This window comes from Triticum urartu, chromosome 6A (assembly GCF_056163025.1).
Source record: "Triticum urartu cultivar PI428250 chromosome 6A, HENAU_Tu73, whole genome shotgun sequence".
NCBI classification, from domain to species: Eukaryota; Viridiplantae; Streptophyta; class Magnoliopsida; order Poales; family Poaceae; genus Triticum; species Triticum urartu.
The window spans coordinates 598,505,020-598,531,860 of record NC_141878.1 but is presented as its reverse complement, the minus strand read 5'-3'; the positions used below and the strand labels follow the sequence as shown (position 1 = coordinate 598,531,860).

General features: G+C 44.9%; 1 protein-coding gene and 1 pseudogene across 1 annotated transcript; one reads left to right on the top strand and one right to left on the bottom strand.

The window, feature by feature from the left end:
• Positions 1-4,554: 4,554 nt before the first annotated feature.
• Positions 4,555-6,551, top strand: LOC147967023 (uncharacterized). The gene is made up of 4 exons (XM_087531016.1): positions 4,555-4,831; positions 5,029-5,240; positions 5,343-6,293; positions 6,384-6,551. The coding sequence occupies exons 1-4, from the start codon at positions 4,555-4,557 to the stop codon at positions 6,549-6,551; spliced, it is 1,608 nt and encodes a 535-aa protein (XP_087387142.1).
• A 10,292-nt stretch (positions 6,552-16,843) lies between these two features.
• LOC147967022 (uncharacterized) lies at positions 16,844-18,184 on the bottom strand (annotated as a pseudogene).
• Between the last annotated feature and the right edge of the window lie 8,657 nt (positions 18,185-26,841).

The following is a 26,841-nucleotide window of genomic DNA, read 5'->3' as shown; positions in this document are numbered from 1 at the left end:
AAATCCATTTTCACTATTGGCTTTGTATCATCGAGGACTTTCAAACTATGTTTCTCATGCATATGTTTTGACAAACTATTTTCGGAGAAAAAACTACCACGTGATAATATGCTAATTACTATCCTATCTCTGTGGTAGGTTGTTACCATATAGTAATTTTAGCGTCAATACAATGGCAAATTACAAAAAGGTCAAATGGTGACTTATGTTTGGACAATTTCTTTTACTTTGTTTCTTACCACATAGTAATCTATAGTCACTAGAATTTACGTAGCAGATTGGCACGTGGTAACTTTTGTATCAATAAAATGATTATTTCATGAATAGTTGGTAGTAACTTTTATGGCGAAAAATGTTTTAAGTCAGAATATACCTATATGGAATCTAGTATTGAAGCTCTCATCCAGAAAAAGTCAACCATAAAAAATTGTAAACAATATTAATGGTTTGTGAGTTAATTTTTTCTTAAGTTTTCATATAACATTTAAATTGGACAGGGGTGCATGGAAGCTTGCTATCCATATGTCAGAACCATGAGTTGATCCCGAGATGTTATGGGTTTCACCTCTAGCCTACCCCAACTTGTTTGGACTAAAGGTTTTGTTGTTTCGAATAACATTTAAACTGTTGATGTCATTGCTACACATTTTGTTTTGCAAAATCCTTGATGTGCATTCTCTCTTGCATACATGTCATGTTGTGTTGTACGAAGCAAACCTACGACGGTGACATGCCATGTTCACGTCCTTACACAAATAAGAACGTGGGTGTGTATATTTACTTATATGTCATATTATATTTCATGATTCGACATGATAAAATGTATAGAAGGTAGGTACTAAGGGCTTCTTTGGATTGCAGGAATACAAAATGTAAAACTAGGTTAAACGCGGGATTCAAATGTCACATACTGTTGAATCCTATAGAATTTCAAAACACATGAATCCTGCAACGAGTGACTTTGGATGATGGATAAGAAAGAAACAAGTGATTTCTAGAGGACTGAGGCGAGAGAGTAGAGAGAGATAGAGTGAACGTGCATTCGGCTTCTCTAAGGAAAAATAAAGAGCGGTCTAAGCTCATGTTAGAATTCCTACTGAATGACGACATATGAATAAATTCCATAGGAATTTGTAGGCTCAATCCCATGACCCAAATGAGTATTCCATAGGGAAAAATTATTAGGATTCAAAGCCTCCACAATTCCCATGAAAATACTTCAGTCCAAAGAGGTCCTGAAAGTATTCGAAGTGTGCCAAATAAATCTAGGAAGTGTGGAAAAGCACCACTAGTCGTAATAGTACAAGCGCCAAATAAAAGTACCACTGCTCGAATCAAATCAGATCTGGCCTATAGACATTGTTGGTTGTCCTTTTTGTGTCAGGCGCATGGCCCAGCATACAGCAAGAATCACCTCCCAACTCCCAACCCCCCACCGCCCAACTCCCAATCGTTCTGATCAACCCAGCATCCATTTAAGCATGCACATGTTCTTAAAAGCCTACCTCTTCAGGTGTACTCGATGTCCTTTTTGCGTTAGACAAGGCCATGGATGCCTGGAGATGTTCCCCTCGGTGGAGTCTATGCCTGGAGATGGGCGACGGAATCCATGGATCTGGCGTCCCGTCCAGATCCGCCCTGGCGTGGCAACCGGTGGCGCGTGGAGGACCGGTGATGGGCGGCTAGAGGCTACCTGCTGGCGCGCCGACGGCGGCTTTGGTCACGGCGAAGCTCCATTTGGTTTCACTCAGCTGCGAGACCGGGGGGGCGTGATTTCCGGTGAAAATCGCGCCGATACGGTCATGGCGGACGATGGCGGTGTCTATGATGTCCTTCCCTTCTTGACGCATCGTTGTTGTAGGTCATGGTGCCCCACTCGTGATGCTCCAGGAGAAACCCTAGATCCGGGTCTACCGGATCGGACGATGATGACACCTTCGATACCGTTGTCCCTCCTGGGGGCATCGTTTTGGAGCACATGCTGGCTGGAGGGGACAAGAGGAGGAGCGGTGTTACATCTACCGCAAGGACGACGGCGGAACCCGGCGGCATGGCGCCGCGGAGGTTCGGCAATTGGCGCGTATTGGAGATGGACTCGCGAAGGAGGAGAAAGCTGTCTGATGTCATGATGGCGTTGATGGTAGAGAGGCCTGGCAATGTCGTTGCATCAGTTCTGCTCTGAGGATGGACCGAGAGAAGATGGAGGTGACGGCCCTTACAGTGTGCGGTACTCACTAGGAGTGTGCCAGACCGGTGTGGGACCCAATCCAGTTAGTGGCTTGGATGGGACACCCGACTTTAAATGTTAGGCTTTGGTGCGATGTTTGTTTGGTATTAGGCCCGGACATTCGACACGCCTTTATCAAGGGGATAGGAGTAGCAACAATGTTGCGAAGATGGTGGCTTCAGGCTTATTGATGTATCACCTTATATGGTCTTTGTGAATAATTAATAATATGGCTGCATGCATCGTTCAGATGCAGAGGCTGCATGCATCGTTCAGATGCAGAGGCCGGGGATACATCCTCCTTTTCTAAAAAATAAGAGTAAATAGCATAAAACTACTAGTTTACAGGTTAGGGTTCCAAAAAACTACCACTTTTTAAATTTTCTCAGAAAGCTACCAAACGCGCGGTCCGCTATTTCAAAAAACCCAAACCCGCGGTGACTAGTGATTTAACCGTTTTTCTGATGGATTGGGCCCATCTGTCAGCCCACGTGGCCACGCGCGCTCACGGCGCGGCAGTTAATGGTCGTTAGCCGACGCAGTCCGGTCGGAACCAAAGTAGGCGGTCGGGCCACACACTCTCTCACTCCCCCTCCTCTCCCCCGTAGTGACCTAGGTGGGCGATGGCGGCGGCGCAGCCAAATGTCGTCGGCGGCGAGCTATTGAGCCAAGGCGGCACCGGCCAAGAGGGCGGTGGACAGTCAGAGGTGGACAAATGGCTAGGCAGCTCGAGCTTCCCGGCGCAGCGGTCGCAGCAGCCATCACCGCCCGCGGCTCCTGTGGATCCGGCGAGCTCAGATCCGGAAGTCCGTGCGGCCAGGGCAGTGGCGAAGCGCATCCACGCTGATCCAGCAGGCGGCCACCATTGGGCGTCGTCCTTTGGTGGAGTGAGGTAAACACTGGTGAATGTTTCTGGTCTGGGTCCTTTAGTTAAAAATTTTGGGTGCTTTAGTTCAAATTAGAACTAGAGATAGTAATTGTTTGTTCTTAGCATGCTACTGTATTTTATTGGTTAAGTCAGTGTAGAAGAAAGTGCATTTGGTTAGTTCATTTGGTCAGTGCATTCACTGTAATTAGAAGAAAGTTCAGTAATGGTCAGTGACTTAAAAAACGGTTGTTTGTCAATTTAATCCTACAACTTAGATGAAGAGATTTGGGACTTGAGGCTACATTTCCAAGGAATAGATAATATGGAGAAAAAGTATTCAGTTTCCTCAGATATCAGTTATCTGACCATATTAGCATTGGTTGAGTTGGAGGGCTATGGCATGGATGCATTTCTGACATATGTAAAGGAAGAGGGAAAGGGGCTGGAGGGTGTGGAGGCCCTGGATAGTGAGGAGGCATTAGAGGAAATGCTTGACTTATTTGTTGATAATAAGGTACTGAACATCAGTGTCAGAAAAGCTACTGATCCAAACCCAGCAGATGAGGAACAGATCCCCATTGATCATGTTGGTGATCCTGTTGTTTACAGAGTTTCACAAGAAGGTGTTCTGTACCCTGCCTCTAATGCTAGTTTGCCAGCTTTAACCCTTGATGAGCCCTACATGAACACACAGCAAAGCAACAATTTTAACAAAGGGAAAACAGTTGTGGAAGAAGAAGATGTAGAAGAAGAAGCAGATGAAGAAGAAGAAGATGTACCAGAGGAAGAAGATGAAGTTGAAGATGACAAATCATCTTCAGATTTTGAGTTCTTTAGGGGTGATTACAGAGGGGAGAAAATTTCTTACAAAGCTTGGTGTAGGGGTGAAGATGAGGCTGGCACTGATACTGTAGAGCACTTTTGTGCAGCTAACTCAGAACCTTCTGAGTTTTGGGAGAAAGAACCAGTTGTTTCTGAAGATGAAGTAGTAGAGGATCCTGCTGTAACTACAAAAGCAGCCAAAAATCTTAAGCCAGTTAGAAAACCTGGCCCAACTAGCAAGTCTCACAGTGAGCCTGAGCACATCAAGTTTGAAGATTATGTCCCTGAAGCTGATGAGTACTGTTTTCCAGATGATTTTGGCATAAGTGATGAAGATGATGCACCAAGGCTGCCATCTGCAAGGAAGAGTAGGAAGAAGCAGAAGAAGGAGAGGATATGGTATGATCCATCAAGGCCTGATGCACATGAGTAGTTTGCAATGCATTTGTGCTTTGAAAATGTAGTTGAGTTCAGAGAAGCACTTAGAAATTTTCATGTGAGGACTCTTAGGAATTTTGAGTATCACAAAAATGAACCAACTAGGGTTATTGCTTGGTGCTCTGACAGAAAACATGGTTGTGAGTTTTACATAGTTGCCTCCAAGATAGCTCATGAGGCAACTTTTAGTATCAAGAAGATGAACCTGGATCACACTTGTGGAGCAAGTGGAGAGAACACAAATGTGATAGTCAATTGGGTTGCTAAGGTTTGTGAGGATACAGTCAGATCCAACCCTGGAGCTGGTGTTGACACAATTATGTCATACACAAAGAAGAAGTTTGGTGTGCATGTGCCTAAAAGCTTGGCATATAGGACAAGGAAGCAAGCAGTTGAGGTTGTGCAAGGAGATCACAAACTCCAGTATCACAGAATAAGGGACTACCTGCAGTGTGTGCTAGATACTAACCCTGGCAGTAGGTGCATAGTAACAACACATGAGGACCCACTTAACCCAGCTCCTACCCCAAGGTTTCACTATATGTTTTACTGCTTGTTTGCATGCAAGGAGGGTTTTCTGAATGGATGCAGGCCATTTATAGGTAAGTATTCAGAAATTTATATGCTTTTTAAACATTGATGTACTTAGGCACTCATGTTATCATGTTAGCAGGTCTGGATTGTTGCTTCATCAAGCTAAGCACTGGTCAGCAGATATTGGCAGCTACAGGGAGGGATGGCAACAATAACATCTTCCCAATAGCTTTTGGTGTTGTTGATAAGGAAGAGACAGACAGTTGGACATGGTTTCTCACACAGTTGAGAACAGTCATTGGAACTGGCAATAAGTTTGGCAAATACACAATTATGTCTGACAGGCAGAAGGTATTGTTCTGAACCTAGTCTTTACATTTGCCTTTACATTTGCCATGAGTAAAATGTTATTCAGTAGATGAGTAACACTTAAGATTACCTTACATTGAACAGGGATTGTTGAATGCAATAGATGATGTATTCCCTGACTCTCCACAAAGGTTTTGTCTTAGACATATTTATGCCAATTTCCAATCTACTGGTTCCAGAGGAGAGGAACTTAAGAAACATTTAGATCAGGCTGCCTATTCCTTTACCAAACATGGACATGATTTAGGCATGGAGAATTTGAGAAAAGAAAGTTTAGAAGCTTGGCAGTGGTTGTCACAGATACCAGAGCATACCTGGGCTAGGTATAAAATGGACATTGTGTGCAAAACAGACCTGGTAATAAACAACCTTAGTGAGGTTTTCAATAGAATGATATTGGATGTTAGGAACAAGCCAATCAGGACTATGTTAGAGGGCATAAGAACAAAGCTGATGATTAAGTTTCAGAAGATCAGAGAGAAGACAGAGACATGCAGATGGGAAATCACACCTACTTATTCAGAGATTTTAGAAGAGGGGAAGAAGTGGGCTAAATATTGTGAAGCATACATGGCAGGGCCAGGGATATGGCATGTCACAAGTAGCTCTGAAAACACATATTGTGTTAATTTGAACAATGAGACCTGTGACTGTAGGAGGTGGGACATGACAGCTATCCCCTGCAGTCATGCCATTGCTGCAATGCAGAAAGTGAAGATACACCCTGAAGACTATGTTTCTGCTTTTTTCAAGAAACCCATGTATTGTGAAACATATAAGCACATAATATTCCCTGTGCCAGGTCCTGACCATTGGCCTCATACACCTGGTGATGATATTTCTCCCCCTGTATTTAGACAAAAGAAAGGTAAAAAAACTGCCAGGAGGAAAGGCATGTTTGAGGTGCCAGCTAAAAAGGATACTTCTAGGATTGGTATAGTGACATGCAGCAACTGCAAGAAGCAAGGGCACAGGATCAACAATTGTGGTGTCCCTTTGAAACCTAAGTTCCAGATGAGGTTGAACAAGCACCAGGTATGTCCATTCATTCCATTGTTACATTCATTGCATTGTTACATTCATTTCATTTGTAGGAAAATAGTTCTAACTAATATTGTTGTGTAGGAAAATAGAGCAAACTACTCTGAGGCTGGTTCTTCAATGGCTGCAACTGCACAAAGGCCACCAAGGGTACCTGCTGCCTCTGCACTGCACCAACTCCTCCTCCAACAACAACTGAGTCAACACAGACAGCTTCTAGGTCAAGGAAGAGGGCAGCACCAGCTACAATAGCAGCACCACCACCTCTCAAGAAGAGCAGTGTTGGGGAACGTAGTAATTTCAAAAAATTTCCTACACACACGCAAGATCATGGTGATGCATAGCAATGAGAGGGGAGAGTGTTGTCTACGTACCCTCGTAGACCAAAGCGGAAGCGTTGACGCATAGAGGAAGTAGCCGTACGTCTTCCCGGTCCAACCGATCCAAGCACCGTTACTCCGGCACCTCCGAGTTCTTAGCACACGTTCAGCTCGATGACGCTCCCCGGGCTCCGATCCAGCAAAGCTTCGGGGAGGAGTTCCGTCAGCACGATGGCGTGGTGACGATCTTGATGTTCAACTGTCATAGGGCTTCGCCTAAGCACCGCTACAATAAGATCGAGGTGTAATATCGTGGAGGGGGGCACCGCACACGGCTAAGGAACGATCACGAAGATCAACTTGTGTGTTCTAGGGTGCCCCCCTGCCCCCGTATATAAAGGAGCAAGGGGGAGGCCGGCCGGCCCTTGGTGCGCCAAGGAGAGGGGGGAGTCCTCCTCCTAGTGGGAGTAGGACCCCCCTTTCCTAGTCCAACTAGGAATAGGGAGGGGGAAGGAAAGAGAGGGAGAGGGAGAGGGAAAGGGGGGCCGCGCCCCCCTCCTAGTCCTATTCGGACTCCCCATGAGGGGGGGCGCGCCACCTCCTGGGCTGCTGCCCTCTCTCTCCCCTCAGGCCCAATAAGGCCCATTACTTCCCCGGGGGTTCCGGTAACCCCTCCGGCACTCCGGTTTTATCCGAAATCACCCGGAACAATTCCGGTGTCCGAATATAGTCGTCCAATATATCGATCTTTATGTCTCGACTATTTCGAGACTCCTCGTCATGTCCATGATCACATCCGGGACTCCGAAAAACCTTCGGTACATCAAAATACATAAACTCATAATAAATGTCATCGTAACGTTAAGCGTGCGGACCCTACGGTTCGAGAACAATGTAGACATGACCGAGATACGTCTCCGGTCAATAACCAATAGCGGGACCTGGATGCCCATATTGGCTCCTACATATTCTACGAAGATCTTTATCGGTCAGACCACATAACAACATACGTTGTTCCCTTTGTCATCGGTATGTTACTTGCCCGAGATTCGATCGTCGGTATCCAATACCTAGTTCAATCTCGTTATCGGCAAGTCTCTTTACTCGTTCCGTAATACATTATCTCACAACTAACACATTAGTTGTAATGCTTGCAAGGCTTATGTGATGTGCATTACCGAGAGGGCCTAGAGATACCTCTCCGACATTCGGAGTGACAAATCCTAATCTCGAAATACGCCAACCCAACAAGTACCTTTGGAGACACCTGTAGAGCACCTTTATGATCACCCAGTTACGTTGTGACGTTTGGTAGCACACAAAGTGTTCCTCCGGTAAACGGGAGTTGCATAATCTCATAGTCATAGGAACATGTATAAGTCATGAAGAAAGCAATAGCAACATACTAAATGATCGGGTGCTAAGCTAATGTAATGGGTCATGTTAATCAGATCATTCAACTAATGATGTGACCTCGTTAATCAAATAACAACTCTTTGTTCATGGTTAGGAAACATAACCATCTTTGATTAACGAGCTAGTCAAGTAGAGGCATACTAGTGACACTCTGTTTGTTTATATATTCACACATGTATTATGTTTCTGGTTAATACAATTCTAGCATGAATAATAAACATTTATCATGATATATGAGGAAATAAATAATAACTTTATTATTGCCTCTAGGGCATATTTCCTTCAGTCTCCCACTTGCACTAGAGTCAATAATCTAGATTACACGGTAATGATTCTAACACCCATGGAGCCTTGGTGATGATCATGTTTTGCTCGTGGAAGAGGCTTAGTCAACGGGTCTGCTACATTCAGATCCGTATGTATCTTGCAAATCTCTATGTCTCCCACCTGGACTAGATCCCGGATGGAATTGAAGCGTCTCTTGATGTGCTTGGTTCTTTTGTGAAATCTGGATTCCTTTGCCAAGGCAATTGCACCAGTATTGTCACAAAAGATTTTCATTGGACCCGATGCACTAGGTATGACACCTAGATCGGATATGAACTCCTTCATCCAGACTCCTTCGTTTGCTGCTCCCGAAGCAGCTATGTACTCCGCTTCACATGTAGATCCCGCCACGACGCTTTGTTTAGAACTGCACCAACTGACAGCTCCACCGTTTAATGTAAACACGTATCCGGTTTGCGATTTAGAATCGTCCGGATCAGTGTCAAAGCTTGCATCAACGTAACCGTTTACGATGAGCTCTTTGTCACCTCCATATACGAGAAACATATCCTTAGTCCTTTTCAGGTACTTCAGGATGTTCTTGACTGCTGTCCAGTGATCCACTCCTGGATTACTTTGGTACCTCCCTGCTAAACTTATAGCAAGGCACACATCAAGTCTGGTACACAGCATTGCATACATGATAGAGCCTATGGCTGAAGCATAGGGAACATCTTTCATTTTCTCTCTATCTTCTGTAGTGGTCGGGCATTAAGTCTGACTCAACTTCACACCTTGTAACACAGGCAAGAACCCTTTCTTTGCTTGATCCATTTTGAACTTCTTCAAAATCTTGTCAAGGTATGTGCTTTGTGAAAGTCCAATTAAGCGTCTTGATCTATCTCTATAGATCTTTATGTCTAATATGTAAGCAGCTTCACCGAGGTCTTTCATTGAAAAACTCTTATTCAAATATCCCTTTATGCTATCCAGAAATTCTATATCATTTCCAATTAGTAATATGTCATCCACATATAATATCAGAAATGCTACAGAGCTCCCACTCACTTTCTTGTAAATACAGGCTTCTCCAAAAGTCTGTATAAAACCAAATGCTTTGATCACACTATCAAAGCGTTTATTCCAACTCCGAGAGTCTTGCACCAGTCCATAAATGGATCGCTGGAGCTTGCACACTTTGTTAGCTCCCTTTGGATCGACAAAACCTTCCGGTTGCATCATATACAACTCTTCTTCCTCCATTCAGGAATGCAGTTTTGACATCCATCTGCCAAATTTCATAATCATAAAATGCGGCAATTGCTAACATGATTCGGACAGACTTAAGCATCGCTACGGGTGAGAAGGTCTCATCATAGTCAACCCCTTGAACTTATCGAAAACCTTTTGCGACAAGTCAAGCTTTGTAGACAGTAATATTACCGTCAGCGTCAGTCTTCTTCTTGAAGATCCATTTATTCTCAATTGCTTGCCGATCATCGGGCAAGTCAACCAAAGTCCATACTTTGTTCTCATACATGGATCCCATCTCAGATTTCATGGCTTCAAGCCATTTTGCGGAATCTGGGCTCACCATTGCTTCTTCATAGTTCGTAGGTTCATCATGATCTAGCAGCATGATTTCTAGAACAGGATTACCGTACCACTCTGGCGCGGTTCTCACTCTGGTTGATCTACGAGGTTCAGTAGTATCTTGTCCTGAAGTTTCATGATCATTATCATTAGCTTCCTCACTAATTGGTGTAGGTGTCGCAGAAACAGTTTTCTGTGATGTACTACTTTCCAATAAGGGAGCAGGTACAGTTACCTCATCAAGTTCTACTTTCCTCCCACTCACATCTTTCGAGAGAAACTCCTTCTCCAGAAAGTTTCCGAATTTAGCAACAAAAGTCTTGCCTTCGGATCTGTGATAGAAGGTGTATCCAATAGTTTCCTTTGGATATCCTATGAAGACACATTTCTCCGATTTGGGTTCGAGCTTATCAGGTTGAAGCTTTTTCACATAAGCATCGCAGCCCCAAACTTTCAGAAACGATAACTTTGGTTTCTTGCCAAACAATAGTTCATAAGGCGTCGTCTCAATGGATTTCGATGGTGCCCTATTCAACGTGAATGCGGCCGTCTCTAAAGCATAACCCCAAAACGATAGTGGTAAATCAGTAAGAGACATCATAGATCGCACCATATCTAGTAAAGTACGATTACGACGTTCGGACACACCATTACGCTGTGGTGTTCCAGGTGGCATGAGTTGCGAAACTATTCCGCTTTGCTTCAAATGTACACCAAACTCGTAACTCAAATATTCTCCTCCACGATCAGATCGTAGAAACTTTATTTTCTTGTTACGATGATTTTCAACTTCACTCTGAAATTCTTTGAACTTTTCAAATGTTTCAGACTTATGTTTCATTAAGTAGATATACCCATATCTGCTCAAGTCATCTGTGAAGGTGAGAAAATAACGATATCCGCCACGAGCCTCAATATTCATCGGACCACATACATCTGTATGTATGATTTCCAACAAATCTGTTGCTCTCTCCATAGTACCGGAGAACGGTGTTTTAGTCATCTTGCCCATGAGGCACGGTTCGCAAGTATCAAGTGATTCATAATCAAGTGGTTCCAAAAGTCCATCAGTATGGAGTTTCTTCATGCGCTTTACACTGATATGACCTAAACAGCAGTGCCACAAATAAGTTGCACCATCATTATCAACTCTGCATCTTTTGGCTTCAACATTATGAATATGTGTATCACTACTATCGAGATTCAATAAGAATAGACCACTTTTCAAGGGTGCATGACCATAAAAGATATTAATCATATAAATAGAACAACCATTATTCTCTGATTTAAATGAATAACCGTCTCGCATTAAACAAGATCCAGATATAATGTTCATGCTCAACACTGGCACCAAATAACAATTATTTAGGTCTAATACTAATCCCGAAGGTAGATGTAGAGGTAGCGTGCCGACTGCGATCACATCGACTTTGGAACCGTTTCCCATGCGCATCGTCACCTCGTCCTTAGCCAATCTTCGCTTAATCCGTAGTCCCTGTTTCGAGTTGCAGATATTAGCAACAGAACCAGTATCAAATACCCAGGTGCTACTGCGAGCATTAGTAAGGTACACATCAATAACATGTATATCACATATACCTTTGTTCACCTTGCCATCCTTCTTATCCGCCAAATACTTGGGGCAGTTCTGTTTCCAGTGACTAGTCTGCTTGCAGTAGAAGCACTCAGTTTCAGGCTTAGGTCCAGACTTGGGTTCCTTCTCTTGAGCAGCAACTTGCTTGCCGTTCTTCTTGAAGTTCCCCTTTTTCTTCCCTTTGCCCTTTTTTCTTGAAACTAGTGGTCTTGTTGACCATCAACACTTGATGCTCCTTTTTGATTTCTACCTCCGCAGCTTTCAGCATTGCGAAGAGCTCGGAAATAGTCTTATTCATCCCTTGCATATTATAGTTCATCACGAAGCTCTTGTAGCTTGGTGGCAGTGATTGGAGAATTCTGTCAATGACGCAATCATCTGGAAGATTAACTCCCATCTGAATCAAGTGATTATTATACCCAGACATTTTGAGTATATGCTCACTGACAGAACTGTTCTCCTCCATCTTGCAGCTATAAAACTTATTGGAGACTTCATATCTCTCAATCCGGGCATTTGCTTGAAATATTAACTTCAACTCCTGGAACATCTCATATGCTCCATGACGTTCAAAACGTCGTTGAAGTCCCGATTCTAAGCCGTAAAGCATGGCACACTGAACTATCGAGTAGTCATCAGCTTTGCTCTGCCAGACGTTCATAACATCTGGTGTTGCTCCAGCAGCAGGCCTGGCACCCAGCGGTGCTTCCAGGACGTAATTCTTCTGTGCAGCAATGAGGATAATCCTCAAGTTACGGACCTAGTCCGTGTAATTGCTACCATCATCTTTCAACTTTGCTTTCTCAAGGAACACATTAAAATTCAACGGAACAACAACACGGGCCATCTATCTACAATCAAACATACATAAGCAAGATACTATCAGGTACTAAGTTCATGATAAATTTAAGTTCAATTAATCAAATTACTTAAAGAACTCACACTTAGATAGACATCCCTCTAATCCTCTAAGTGATCACGTGATCCAAATCAACTAAACCATGTCTGATCATCACGTGAGATGGAGTAGTTTCATTGGTGAACATCGCTATGTTGATCATATCTACTATATGATTCACGCTCGACCTTTCGGTCTCCGTGTTCCGAGGCCATATCTGCATATGCTTGGCTCGTCAAGTATAACCTGAGTATTTCGCGTGTGCAACTGTTTTGCACCCGTTGTATTTGAACGTAGAGCTTATCACACCCGATCATCACGTGGTGTCTCAGCACGAAGAACTTTCGCAACGGTGCATACTCAGGGAGAACACTTCTTGATAATTTTAGTGAGAGATCATCTTATAATGCTACCGTCAATCAAAGCAAGATAAGATGCATAAAAGATAAACATCACATGCAATCAATATAAGTGATATGATATGGCCATCATCATCTTGTGCCTGTGATCTCCATCTCCGAAGCATCGTCATGATCACCATCGTCACTGGCGTGACACCTTGATCTCCATCGTAGCATCGTTGTCGTCTCGCCAATTTTATGCTTCCACGACTATCGCTACCGCTTAGTGATAAAGTAAAGCATTACAGCGCGATTGCATTGTATACAATAAAGCGACAACCATATGGCTCCTGCCAGTTGCCGATAACTCGGTTACAAAACATGATCATCTCATACAATAAAATTTAGCATCATGTCTTGACCATATCACATCACAACATGCCCTGCAAAAACAAGTTAGACGTCCTCTACTTTGTTTGTTGCAAGTTTTACGTGACTGCTACGGGCTTAAGCAAGAACCAATCTTACCTACGCATCAAAACCACAACGATAGTTTGTCAAGTTGATGCCATTTTAACCTTCGCAAGGACCGGGCATAGCCACACTCGGTTCAACTAAAGTTGGAGAAACAGTCACCCGCAAGCCACCTATGTGCAAAGCACATCGGGAGAACCGGTCTCGCGTAAGCGTACGCGTAATGTCGGTCCGGGCCGCTTCATCCAACAATACCGCCGAACCAAAGTATGACATGCTGGTAGGCAGTATGACTTATATCGCCCACAACTCACTTGTGTTCTACTCGTGCATATAACATCAAACCATGAAACCTAGGCTCGGATGCCACTATTGGGGAACGTAGTAATTTCAAAAAAATTCCTACGCACACGCAAGATCATGGTGATGCATAGCAACGAGAGGGGAGAGTGTTGTCTACGTACCCTCGTAGACCGAAGCGGAAGCGTTGACGCAACGTAGAGGAAGTAGTCGTACGTCTTCCCGGTCCAACCGATCCAAGCACCGTTACTCCGGCACCTCCGAGTTCTTAGCACACGTTCAGCTCGATGACGCTCCCCGGGCTCCGATCCAGCAAAGCTTCGGGGAGGAGTTCCGTCAACACGACGGCGTGGTGACGATCTTGATGTTCAACTGTCGCAGGGCTTCGCCTAAGCACCGCTACAATATGATTGAGGTGTAATATCGTGGAGGAGGCACCGCACACGGCTAAGGAACGATCACGAAGATCAACTTGTGTGTTCTAGGGTGCCCCCCTGCCCCCGTATATAAAGGAGCAAGGGGGAGGCCGGCCGGCCCTTGGTGCGCCAAGGAGAGGGGGGAGTCCTCCTCCTAGTGGGAGTAGGACCCCCCTTTCCTAGTCCAACTAGGAATAGGGAGGGGGAAGGAAAGAGAGGGAGAGGGAGAGGGAAACGGGGGCCGCGCCCCCCCCCTCCTAGTCCTATTCGGACTCCCCATGAGGGGGGGCGCGCCACCTCCTGGGCTGCTGCCCTCTCTCTCCCCTCAGACCCAATAAGGCCCATTACTTCCCCGGGGGGTTCCGGTAACCCCTCCGGCACTCCGGTTTTATCCGAAATCACCCGGAAAAATTCCGGTGTCCGAATATAGTCGTCCAATATATCGATCTTTATGTCTCGACTATTTCGAGACTCCTCGTCATGTCCATGATCACATCCGGGACTCTGAACAACCTTCGGTACATCAAAATACATAAACTCATAATAACTGTCATTGTAACGTTAAGCGTGCGGACCCTACGGTTCGCGAACAATGTAGACATGACCGAGATACATCTCCGGTCAATAACCAATAGCGGGACCTGGATGCCCATATTGGCTCCTACATATTCTACGAAGATCTTTATCGGTCAGACCGCATAACAACATACGTTGTTCCCTTTGTCATCGGTATGTTACTTTCCCGAGATTCGATCGTCGGTATCCAATACCTAGTTCAATCTCGTTATCGGCAAGTCTCTTTACTCGTTCCGTAATACATTATCTCACAACTAACACATTAGTTGTAATGCTTGCAAGGCTTATGTGATGTGCATTACCGAGAGGGCCTAGAGATACCTCTCCGACATTCGGAGTGACAAATCCTAATCTCGAAATACGCCAACCCAACAAGTACCTTTGGAGACACCTGTAGAGCACCTTTATGATAACCCAGTTACGTTGTGACGTTTGGTAGCACACAAAGTGTTCCTCCGGTAAACGGGAGTTGCATAATCTCATAGTCATAGGAACATGTATAAGTCATGAAGAAAGCAATAGCAACATACTAAACGATCGGGTGCTAAGCTAATGGAATGGGTCATGTCAATCAGATCATTCAACTAATGATGTGACCTCGTTAATCAAATAACAACTCTTTGTTCATGGTTAGGAAACATAACCATCTTTGATTAACGAGCTAGTCAAGTAGACGCATACTAGTGACACTCTGTTTGTTTATATATTCACACATGTATTATGTTTCCGGTTAATACAATTCTAGCATGAATAATAAACATTTATCATGATATATGAGGAAATAAATAATAACTTTATTATTGCCTCTAGGGCATATTTCCTTCAAGCAGGACCAACACCTCTTCTGCAACATTAGTACCACCTCCCAAGAAGAAGAACACAACTATTTCTAGCAATGGATCAAGGTCTTCTCCAGCAAAGAACATCAGGTCATCAAGGTCTTCTCCAGCAAAGAACACCAGGTCAGCTGCTGCCAATAGAGCTGGCACTGGATCTTTCATTGCTCCTAGACAATCTGGTACAAGTGCTGTGCAGGATGGGTCAAAGAGGGTCAGGAAGCCATCTAATAGGCTGAAAGATTACTTTTATGCAAGTGGTAACTAGCTGAAGTTGTTGAACTCCAAGTGCTTGATACTGTTTGATTTGGTTTGTAATAACATTGCCTCACTAAGTACTTGATACTGCACTGTTTGATTTGGTTTGTAATATGGTACTATATGTGGATTCTGCACTTGTTTGCAACTTCATTTCATCTGCAACTTTTATCTATATGTGGATTCAACACTTGATATACACCTTACAGATAGAAACATAGATAGAAAGATAGTCTCTTAGATAGAAAGATATCTATTTGACCAAGTGCATTATATGGTACTGAGAGCACTGACCAAATGCATACATTTATTCAGAAACATCCACATGTTACATAGATAGATGTCTAGATAGATAGATAGTCTCATAGATTACATAGATAGATAGTCTCATAGATTACATCCAAATCTCACAAAAACTACCAAATTGACTTACAGATAGAAAGATAGATAGCTAGATCAGTCATAGCTCTCAAAGAAACGGACCCACTTGGCCCTAGTTGCTGGATGAGGAGCCATGACTGCCCTAATCCTTGCCCACCTAATGATCTCCATGAATGATGTTCCCCTGCCTCTAGTGAAAACCAGCTCTAGTTCTTCATCATTGCACTTCTCCAGTACCTTGTTGGAGAGTCGGCGGTTGAACTCCTCTTGCTGCTCATCCTGGGCCGCCTCTAGGGCCCTCTGCCTGCGCCTCCTCCTCCTCCTCTGTGCAGCTGCTATTGTCCTAACCTCCACAGCCTCCCCCTCTTCCTCTGTGACATCTCCCATGTCAGGATCCATCTGTAGGGTTTCTTTTGGGTGGCGGCTGGTGGAGTCACTGGGAAAGGGTGGGGGTGGGGAGGGGTTTATATTGAGAGATGGATGGGGGGTTGGGTTTAGTAGGCCTAGGGTTGCATTTGGTCAGAGAGTAGTGGGCCACTAAGCCCAATTACCCACAGAAATAATATATGTAGGCTAACAAATAACATATAAAAGATATAAGATCAAGTTGAACACTTAATAGCATAAAAGATCCACAACTTAGTAGCATAAGAGATCCATTTCCACTACTTAATAGCATAGGTGATCCATTACAACACTTAATACCATAGGTGATCCATTACAACTTAACAACATAGCAAATAAGGTTCTTACACTAGGTTAAACTTCACATTCCCCCAAAATGTACACCCATAATCACTTGAAGTCATGCCAGGCCACATCCTTATATAAAGGCCTTTGGATGTACTTACTTCACCAACATATCACAGTAAGTTCAAGACTCAAGGATGGCCTTGATTTGCTCTAACTTCTCCTTGCTGCCATACCCTTCTTTCAGCAGCTCAGCAACAACAAGCTCAAGCTTTGCCTTCTCCTTCTTAAGAACATCTCTGTCAACTTCAACATCCTTCATAGCCTTCCTGGTGTTCTTGATGATATCAGCTTGGCTCTGCAAAATGCACCTCTGCTCTTTTGCAAGTTTGAGCTTTTCCATCTACACCTCCAACATGGCTTTCTCCTCTAGCTCCTTCTTCGTCTTCTCAAGTTCTTCCTCCTTCACTTGTTTCTGGTACACCTGCTTGTCCACCCTACCATCCTGCCAATCAAACATCTTGGATACATCATCAACAAGCTTGGTGTACTCAATGCAAAGCTTGTCATTTTCAGTCCTAAGCTTGGCCAACTCCCTTTCATGCTCACTCTTAAGCCTGGCCAACTCCTTCTCAAACTTTTCCTTGTCATGTACCCTTCCAAAGTTCTGCTCATGGAACATCTCCCATAGCTTGCACAAACATCTCTGAAGAACAGTTGGCCAAGGCCCATCAACCCACTCTACAACACCACAATTCACACCATTTTCCTGCATTTGTAAATGTGATAAGTTATTACAAAGGACCAGTACCTTATTTCAATTCCATGATTAACTTGATAAACTTAAGATTTTCTAACTATTAATAACATAAATGAGATATGATAAGTTATTACAATGCCATGATTAAGTTTCCAAAGTGACAAAAATACATATGTGTCTGTCATATCAAACAAACTGCTGCATCATATCAAACGTCACTGAACATCCATAGCAGAAAACTTAATTGGCATCTAACCTGGACTGGGCAGCCATAGAAACGCCTCCCTGTTACAGGCCCTTCAAAAGCAACACGCTTAATAGGCCTCAGTTGGTGCAGAATGCACTTGGGATGAGCAAGCTCAAGTTGGCCACAGAAAAGGGGCTCCACAGTGGTGTCTGGTTCCTCCTACAACCATAATAACCAACAAACACTGGTTTCAATCTTCACTCAATACCAGAATCAACTTGCACTGTTCATTAAATCCCCAAATTAGCATGAACCCTAACACTGTACAGAGATGAACCCTAAGTTACCTCAATCCTACAATCAAACCCCACCCTCACTAATCAAGAACAGTATCACACACACAACAACAACAACAACAACACTACACTAAGCAACATCCATGGCTGAAGCCTAAGCTACTAGCACCTAACCCTAACCCTAACCCTAGGTGGCAAAGAACTTACTATAAGTCCCATGTCCATGCTGACAACCTCGCACTCCTCCTCCGAGCTGGTTTCCTCGTCGTTCCAGGAAGGCATTGCGGCAAGGAGGTCGACGGCCACCGGCCTCGAAGACGGCATGCGGCGGCGAGCTCGTACTGGAGCAGGGGACTGGGAGCAGGGGAGTGAGCGAGCACGAGAGAGTGAGCGAGCGTGTGATCCCGACCGACCGAGCGGGTATATTTACCCCAGTTCCGACCGGGCCGGTCGGCTAACGGCCGTCAACTGCCGCGCCGTGAGCGCGCGTGGCCACGTGGGCTGACAGATGGGCCCAGGCCGTCAGAAAAACGGTTAAATCGCTAGTCACCGCGGGTTTGGGTTTTTTGAAACAGCGGACCGCGCGTTTGGTAGCTTTCTGAGAAAAATTAAAAAGTGGTAGTTTTTTGAAACCTTAGCCTGTAAACTAGTAGTTTTATGCTATTTACTCAAAAAATAAAAAAAGCATAAGCATAAGAACTGAAACATTTCTCCATGGAAAGAAGCTTTGAGTACTACTGTGCTTGCATGACCAATGAGCAATCTACTGAAAATAAGAAACAAAGACGTGTTACAGAACATACGTGATAACTACGCATAAATCCAAGCAGACTGTCTCAGTTCCACCATCGATCTCTCGCTCAACAGTAGCATTGATTGTATTATGAACTAAGGTGGTCTGGAACGATTTAAATTTTGTGTTCGGACTGTTTTTGTATCTGCTTCTAGTTCAACAGCTAAATAAAACTGTCAAAACGTACCCCGCGCCACCATGTCTTTTGCAGGTCGATCTTCTCAAAAACCATGAAGATGTGTCAATGAATTATAAAAGCATGCAAGGTATGGGAGAGTATAATTGGTATTCAAATTCTCACCATTTTAACTCCAGCTTTATCATGTGCCCCAAGCCCCCAACCACGTTACTGTAAAAACACCAGAGATACAAAATGAGTTCTCTGTATGGTTGAACTCAAAACAGGAATCCATCAGAAAAATTGTGCATATTACTATGTTTTTGTTAGTGTAACATACTATGGCTTGATCAGTAGACGGTACGTACTCGCAGTTAGGTGCAATTTTTTCCTCTTTCTTCTCTCGAAGACAACATGTTAGTTATGAACTGCAATCTTGAGCTATATCAAAGTTGCACAATAATACTTGGCCTGAAATGCCACAAAATCCAAGGGGGAGTCCTCACCTGGTATATGTGTTTCCACGCCCCGACACGGCTGACGAGCTGGGAAGATCACAAAAAAGCTTCAGGAAGACGCTTCATGTAGCAGAGTAGGATCCCCCACCATGCCCACATCCCTGGAAAAAGCGGCCCCGTCAAAGGCAAAGCGGAAAAGCCCCCACTTGAGCACAACTAGTAAAATATAAAATATCGCAAGAGATTTTGAATCTCTCGTAACTGTTAAAGTGTATAGATGTAATGCGTATACGGTATCTTGTATAAACCGTATGCATGAGTAGATAATGATGGCTTTGCTAATTGTACCAGGTTGTTGGGTTGTTGTTAACGATCTCATAGATCTTGTATAGGATATGACTTGGAGATCAATTCACCAACTACCTAACAACCAACCTTGTAATCCTTTGCCTATATATAACACGCAACGCGTCCCTGCAGATGCATACGCTTCACGCAATCTTATATAGTATTCAAAGCCATTCTCCTCTACAGCACATCTTCCTCGCGCAGCCATGTCGTCCTCAAGCTCCACCGTTGCCACACCATCCGTCCTCATCCCCATTGCTAAAAAGCTCCACCGCTCCAACTTCAACGTCGGGCGTGCGCAGGCTCCCGCCACCATCCGTGGCTCCCAGCTGGTTGCCTACCTTGATCCAGAGAGGGAAATACCGGCGCCAACCCTCTCTGACAAGGATGGCAAGCCCACAGCTACGCCCAACCCGGCGTACGAGATCGATAGGGCTCGAGACTCTCAGGTTTTGAGTTTCCTTTTTAATTCCATCTCATCTCCTGTGATGGTTCAGATCGCAAACTGCACCACGGCGTCAGCATCATGGACTGCAATCACCGAGATCTTCATCTCCCAGACGCAGGCGGCCATCATCAATACGAGGATCGCCCTCTCCACCACCAAGAAGGGGAATTCCACCATCGCCGAGTATCTTGGCCGCATGAAGGCCCTTGGCGATGAGATGGCTGCCATCGGCAAGCCACTCACCGACGACGACATGGTGTCATACATCCTCGCCGGGCTTGGCTTCGATTACATATCGTTTGTCTCCTTGGTGTGCGCCAGAACAATCCCCATCAAGCCAAACGAGCTCTACTCCCAGCTGATCAGCTTTGAAAGCCACCTCACGATGTTCGAGGGGAACTCTTCGTCGCACTCCTCCGCCAACGCTGCTTCACGCGGCGACCGTGGTGGATTTCCTCGTGGCGGCGGCGGCAGGAACGGCGGAGGCCGTGGTCACGGTGGTGGCCGCGTCAATGGAGGTGGCGGCCGTGACGAGCTCCCGGAGGTCTTCTGTCGGATCTGTAAGAAGCCAAATCACACTGCCCTCGAGTGCTACCGTCGCTTTGACATCACCTTCACCAAAGAAAAAAGTGCAAGCGCCGTGTCCAACTCCTCCTACGGTGTTGACACGAACTGGTACATCACCGGCGAGTTGGACAAGCTCACCATGAGGGAGAGGTACAGCGGCCACGACCAAGTGAACATGCCAAACAGGTCAGGTATGAAAATAACTCATATTGGTGAAGCATATGTCCGTACCCCTACTCGCAATCTTCATCTTAAAGATGTCCTTTATTCTCCTAAAGCCACTAAAAACCTTGTCTCTGCCCATCGTTTGTCACAAGATAATCAAGTGTTTCTTGAAACTCATCCTCGTTTCTTCTTTATCAAGGACAAGGCAACGAGGAACACCCTCCTCCAAGGCAGGTGTAGATCCGGTCTCTACCCCCTATCATCGGCTTCCTTAAGCCCGGGCAGGCAAGCTTTTGGCGCCACCAAGATATCTCCGTCAAGGTGGAACAATCGGCTAGGTCATCCGTCTTCGCAAATCGTTCAACATGTTCTTAGGAAAAACAAAATTTCCTTTTCTAGTCATGAGTTGAATAAAGAAGGGGTGTGTGATGCATGCCAAAAAGGCAAAAGTCACCAACTCCCTTATCCAAATTCTAGTAGCACTTCGAATGCTCCTTTAGAGCTCATTTTTTACGATGTATGGGGGCCTGCCCGTGATTCTATCAATAAAAAGAATTATTATGTGAGTTTCATAGATGATTACAACAAGTTTACTTGGATATATCTTCTCAAGCATAGATCTGAAGTGTTCAAAATTTTTCATGAATTCCAAGCACTTGTTGAGAGACTTTTTGATCGTAAAATCATCACCATGCAAACAGATTGGGGTGGTGAGTACTAACGATTAAACTCCTTTTTTCGCCAAATAGGCATCACACACCACGTCTCTTGCCCCATGCTCACCAGCAAAACGGCTCAACTGAAAGAAAGAACCATCACATCGTTGAAGTTGGTCTTTCTCTTCTAGGCCATGCTTCTATGCCCCTAAAGTTTTGGGATGAAGCATTCATTGCCGCCACATATTTGATCAACCGCACCCCTAGTAAGGTGATCAACCTAGAAACTCCTCTTGAAAAATTGTTCCATGAGAAACCAAACTATCATGCTCTTCGCATATTTGGGTGTGCATGCTGGCCTAATCTCCATCCTTTCAATGCCCGCAACTTGAATTTCGATCTAAGCAGTGTGTGTTCCTAGGCTACAGCAACTTACACAAAGGGTTCAAATGTCTAGATATCGCTGCTGGTCGTGTCTATATTTCTCGTGACGTCGTGTTTGATGAAACAGTTTTTCCTTTTGCTGCTCTTAATCCAAACGCCGGTGCACTCATCCGATCCGAAGTTCTTCTTCTCTCTGAGCAGTCCTCATCTACACCTCTTGATCAAGGGGACGAACATATAGCTAATGATCTTTCGAGTAATTTTCCTGACAATTCTGCTATAAATTTTGGAGGAGATTGTGTTTTGCACCATGATTTTCTGCAGCGGGAAGAGACAAACACGGAACACGAGGATGATCCAGGGTCTGCGCCAGATTCGCCTGGCAGCGATCCTGGGGGCGATCCTCCCTCGCCTGCCGCGCCAGGCAGTGGAGGCGCATCCGCCTCGGGGCCAGGCGGGCCATCGGCGCGCGGCCACGCGTCCTCCTGCGACCTCGCGGGTGGCTCCACAACAAACAACGGGCTCGGTAGTGGGCCATCTACACGTGACGGGCGGTCCCCTGCGCGGTCTCCTGCGCCAGCGCCCGTCAATCATTCGTCGGGGCCCAGGCGGTCTCCTGCGTCCAGCCAACCGGCGGCCCAACAACCGCAGCCGCGGGATCCGTGCGCACTGCAGGCCAATCCCGCTAGCATCCACCTTGGATTGGGTGCACCTGGGTCGGATGTGATGGCAGATTCGCCGGGATCCTCTGTGGCACCGGCTTCTGCTGCTATACCTGTGCCAACACAGCGAACAAGATCGCAACATGGAATTATAAAACCTAAAGTCCGTACAGATGGTACGGTCAGGTATGTCAACACTCGTTTTGGTGGTCTAGCTGTCATGGGTGAGCCAAATAGTCTAGGTGAGGCTTTTGAAAATAATTGGAAAAATGCTATGGATGAGGAATACAATGCTCTTGTCAAAAATAGAACATGGCATCTAGTTCCTCCAAAGAGAGGTAGAAACATCATCGATTGCAAGTGGGTCTATCGAATTAAGAGAAAAGCTAGTGGAGAAATTGATAGATACAAGGCTAGACTAGTAGCAAAAGGTTTCAAACAACGATATGGCATTGACTATGAGGACACCTTTAGTCCTGTTGTTAAAGTAGCTACTGTCAGACTTGTTCTCTCTATTGCAGTATCAAACAGTTGGAGCCTTCGTCAATTGGATGTGCAGAATGCGTTTCTTCATGGCGTTCTAGAGGAGGAAGTCTACATGAAACAGCCACCTGGGTATGAGGTAAAAGGAAAGAATCATTATGTTTGTAAACTTGACAAGGCATTATATGGTCTAAAGCAAGCACCCAGAGCATGGTACTCTAGGTTAAGTGAAAAACTGCAAAAGTTTGGCTTTAAACCCTCAAAGGATGACACATCACTCTTCTTCTATAAGAAAGGCAAGGTAACCATTTTCATGTTGGTATATGTTGATGACATCATAGTAGCTAGCTCATCGCATGAAGCAACCAATGCATTGTTAGCGGATCTTAAGAAAGATTTTGCATTAAAGGATCTTGGTGACTTGCATTATTTCTTGGGAATAGAAGTAAAGAGAGTAACGGATGGTATAGTTCTGAGTCAGGAGAAATATGTGTCAGATATACTGAAGAGGTCAGGTATGATGAATTGTAAAGTTTCCAACATGCCTCTTTCAACTACAGAAAAGTTATCCAAGGAAGAAGGTGAACCCTTGGGAGCTGAAGAAGCTACATATTACAGAAGTGTTGTAGGTGCTTTGCAATACTTAACACTTACAAGACCTGACATATGTTTTCCTGTTAACAAGGTATGCCAGTTTTTGCATGCTCCTACTTTTCAGCATTGGACTGCAGTTAAAAGAATTCTCAGATATCTCAGAGGTACTATGAGTACAGGATTAAAATTTTCAAAGTCAACTTCAACTGTGGTGAGTGCCTTCTCAGATGCAGACTGGGCAGGTTGTCCTGATGATAGAAGATCAACAGGAGGTTTTGCTGTTTTCTTTGGACCAAATCTTATTTCTTGGAGTGCACGCAAGCAGGCAACTGTGTCAAGGTCCAGTACTGAAGCTGAATATAAGGCCTTGGCAAATGCTACGGCTGAACTGATATGGATTCAGGCGTTGCTTAATGAACTAGGCATAAAACATTCTTGAGTTGCACGGCTGTGGTGTTACAACATTGGTGCCACCTATTTATCAGCAAACCCAGTATTTCATGCAAGAACAAAGCATATTGAAGTTGACTATCATTTTGTTAGAGAAAGAGTAGATAAAAGACTACTAGACATTCGATTCATCTCTACTAATGATCAGGTTGCAGATGGCTTCACCAAAGCCTTGTCATGGCAGAAATTAGAAGATTTCGAGAACAATCTCAACTTGATAAAATTGTGATTGAGGGGGCGTGTTAAAGTGTATAGATGTAATGCGTATACGGTATCTTGTATAAACCGTATACGTGAGTAGATAATGATGGCGTTGCATATTGTACCAGGTTGTTGGGTTGTTGTGAACGATCTCATAGATCTTGTATAGGATATGGCTTGGAGATCAATTCACCAACTACCTAACAACCAACCTTGTAATCCTTTGCCTATATATAACACGCAACGCGTCCCTGCAGATGCATACGCTTCACGCAATCTTATATTAACGTCGTAACTAGTGGGCAACAATTGCAACTTGAAGAACTTACTATAAGAATTCCACATCCATTTTCTCATGCTTCATCTTCCCCTTATACGAAAAAGGGTTTCCCCCGCTTTATATTATCAAGCAACAGCACCAAGCATCCAACAACATCTCAGGTTCAAGTTCAAAGAGAGGATAGGGAAGAGAAGTATCAAGTGCAGCTGGGGGCACAGCATAACAAGCCCCAAACAAAAAATAAACTAGGTGCTAATCCGGCTCCGGGGGTGGTGGGGGGTGGGGGGAGGGGGCGGAGGCGCCAACGCGGAGGCAGTGGAGCGAAGACCCGAGATGATGGCATCAATGGCGTCCCGGTCGCACCGCTTGCTAAGCGGTCTCCATAGCTGTAAGAAGCCACACATTTTGTAGATTGCGTCAGTTACACGGCAAGGAATTATGCGCTCGATGAATAATTTATTGTGGACGTTCCAAAGGGTCCACGCAAGGGTGTCCATGGCTACCCAAAGGGAGGGACGCCTAGAATTGGGGAGGCTAAGGATCTCCCCGAACATGTCCGGGAGATTGTCATGGCACAAAACCCCTCAAACAACCTCTCGGAAGCAACTCCAAAGGAATCGTGCCACCGGGCAATGGAAGAAAATATGGTTGGAGTCTTCCGGAACACTACATAGGGGGCAGAGCCCGTCCCCAGGACCGTTACGCTTGCGCACCTCCATGCCCGAGGGCAGACGGCCACGCACCCGTTGCCAAAGGAAGATACAGATCTTCATTGGTAGTTTAATCTCCCATATCGCCGTGAGCTCAGTAGGACCGGGAGTGGCCACAATGGCATGATACAAGGATTTCGTGGAAAACACGCCATTTGGCTCGAGATGCCATGTAAGGGAGTCGGGTTCGAAATTAGGCGCGTGCAGGGCAATGCACTCTAGCATTTCCTCCCATTGTGTCTATTCATCGGCCCCAAAGGTGCGTCTGAAGGCAATAGAGCCTAGGTTATCTAAGGCAGCGCCCACTGTAAGCTGTGGGCGGGTGCAGATCGAGAATAGAGTGTGGAACCGTTCCGCAAACGGTCTAGTTCCGGACCATCTATCCATCCAGAATAAGGTATTGGAACCGAAACCCACACTAATCGAGGTTCCAATATGCAATACCGGCATCAATTGAATAATTGATTGCCAAAATTGGGATCCTCCAGTTGTAGTGCCGAAGGCAAGAGCCCGTCCACGCAAATATTTTAGGTGGATAATATTCAGCCATAGCCCACCTTCACTAGTTTCGATGCGCCATAGCCACTTGGAGAGAAGGGCAATATTCATCTGTTTAGATGAAATTACCCAAGGCCGCCCTGATCCTTGGGTTTGCAGATCTCGGGCCATCTAATCATGTGGTACTTCTGTCTGTCACCCTCCCCAGCCCAAAAAATCGGGATAAATATTTGGCAATCTCATGATGAAGGGATTCATGCAGGCTATAAAATCCCATAATGTACATCAAAAGGCTAATAAGGGAGGAGTTCATCAAAACCACTCTCGCGGCTTTGGAGAGCCACCCTCCCTGCCAAGGCTCCATCCGAGGTTGGAGCTTGGAGAGTATAGGGCGGAGATCTTTCTCCTGTAAGCGGGTATCACTAATTGGCATGCCAAGGTAGGTTGTTGGGAAGGATCCCAAGCGACAGTTTAGTCGGTTGGCTATGCGCTGAGCATCCTCCGCGGAGTACCCAAGCACCATCACCTCACTTTTAGCGAAGTTAATAGTGAGGCCCGACATCTCCTGGAAGCATGGTAGAAGAAATTTGAGGTGTATAATATCCTCCTCCGAGCCCTCCATCATCATGATAGTATCGTCAGCATATTGACCGTGTTCTTCAAGTCAGGGAAAAGTGCAGGCCCCTATCTATTGACAGGCAAAGATTGACGAACGCCAACTAAATGTAAATAACTTTACACAACAATTGAACTGAGATGCTACGAAAAATTAAAAAAAAAATAGGTTCGTCTTTCTACTTGAGGGCGTCAAAACCACTGCCATCACTGCGGTAAGCTTTGGCAGACAGCAGGACCCTTTGAGAGAGCTCCCCTGTACACATTTTTAAACACGTTTCAGTTATGCTATGTTTTATTTGTTCCTCTCTCTTCCTGAGTGGAAAGCTTATTTGACGCAGTCCTTCGTTGAATGGATTAGAAATAAAATAAGAAAGGATGGTGACCCCATGCCATGGAATGCATAACAAAACATTTTACTCACAAAAAAAAACTTTGTACCCACGAAAACCGAAACTTGTAGCAAGATAATGAAAACTAAAAAGATCCACAAGAATTAACAGAGCTGG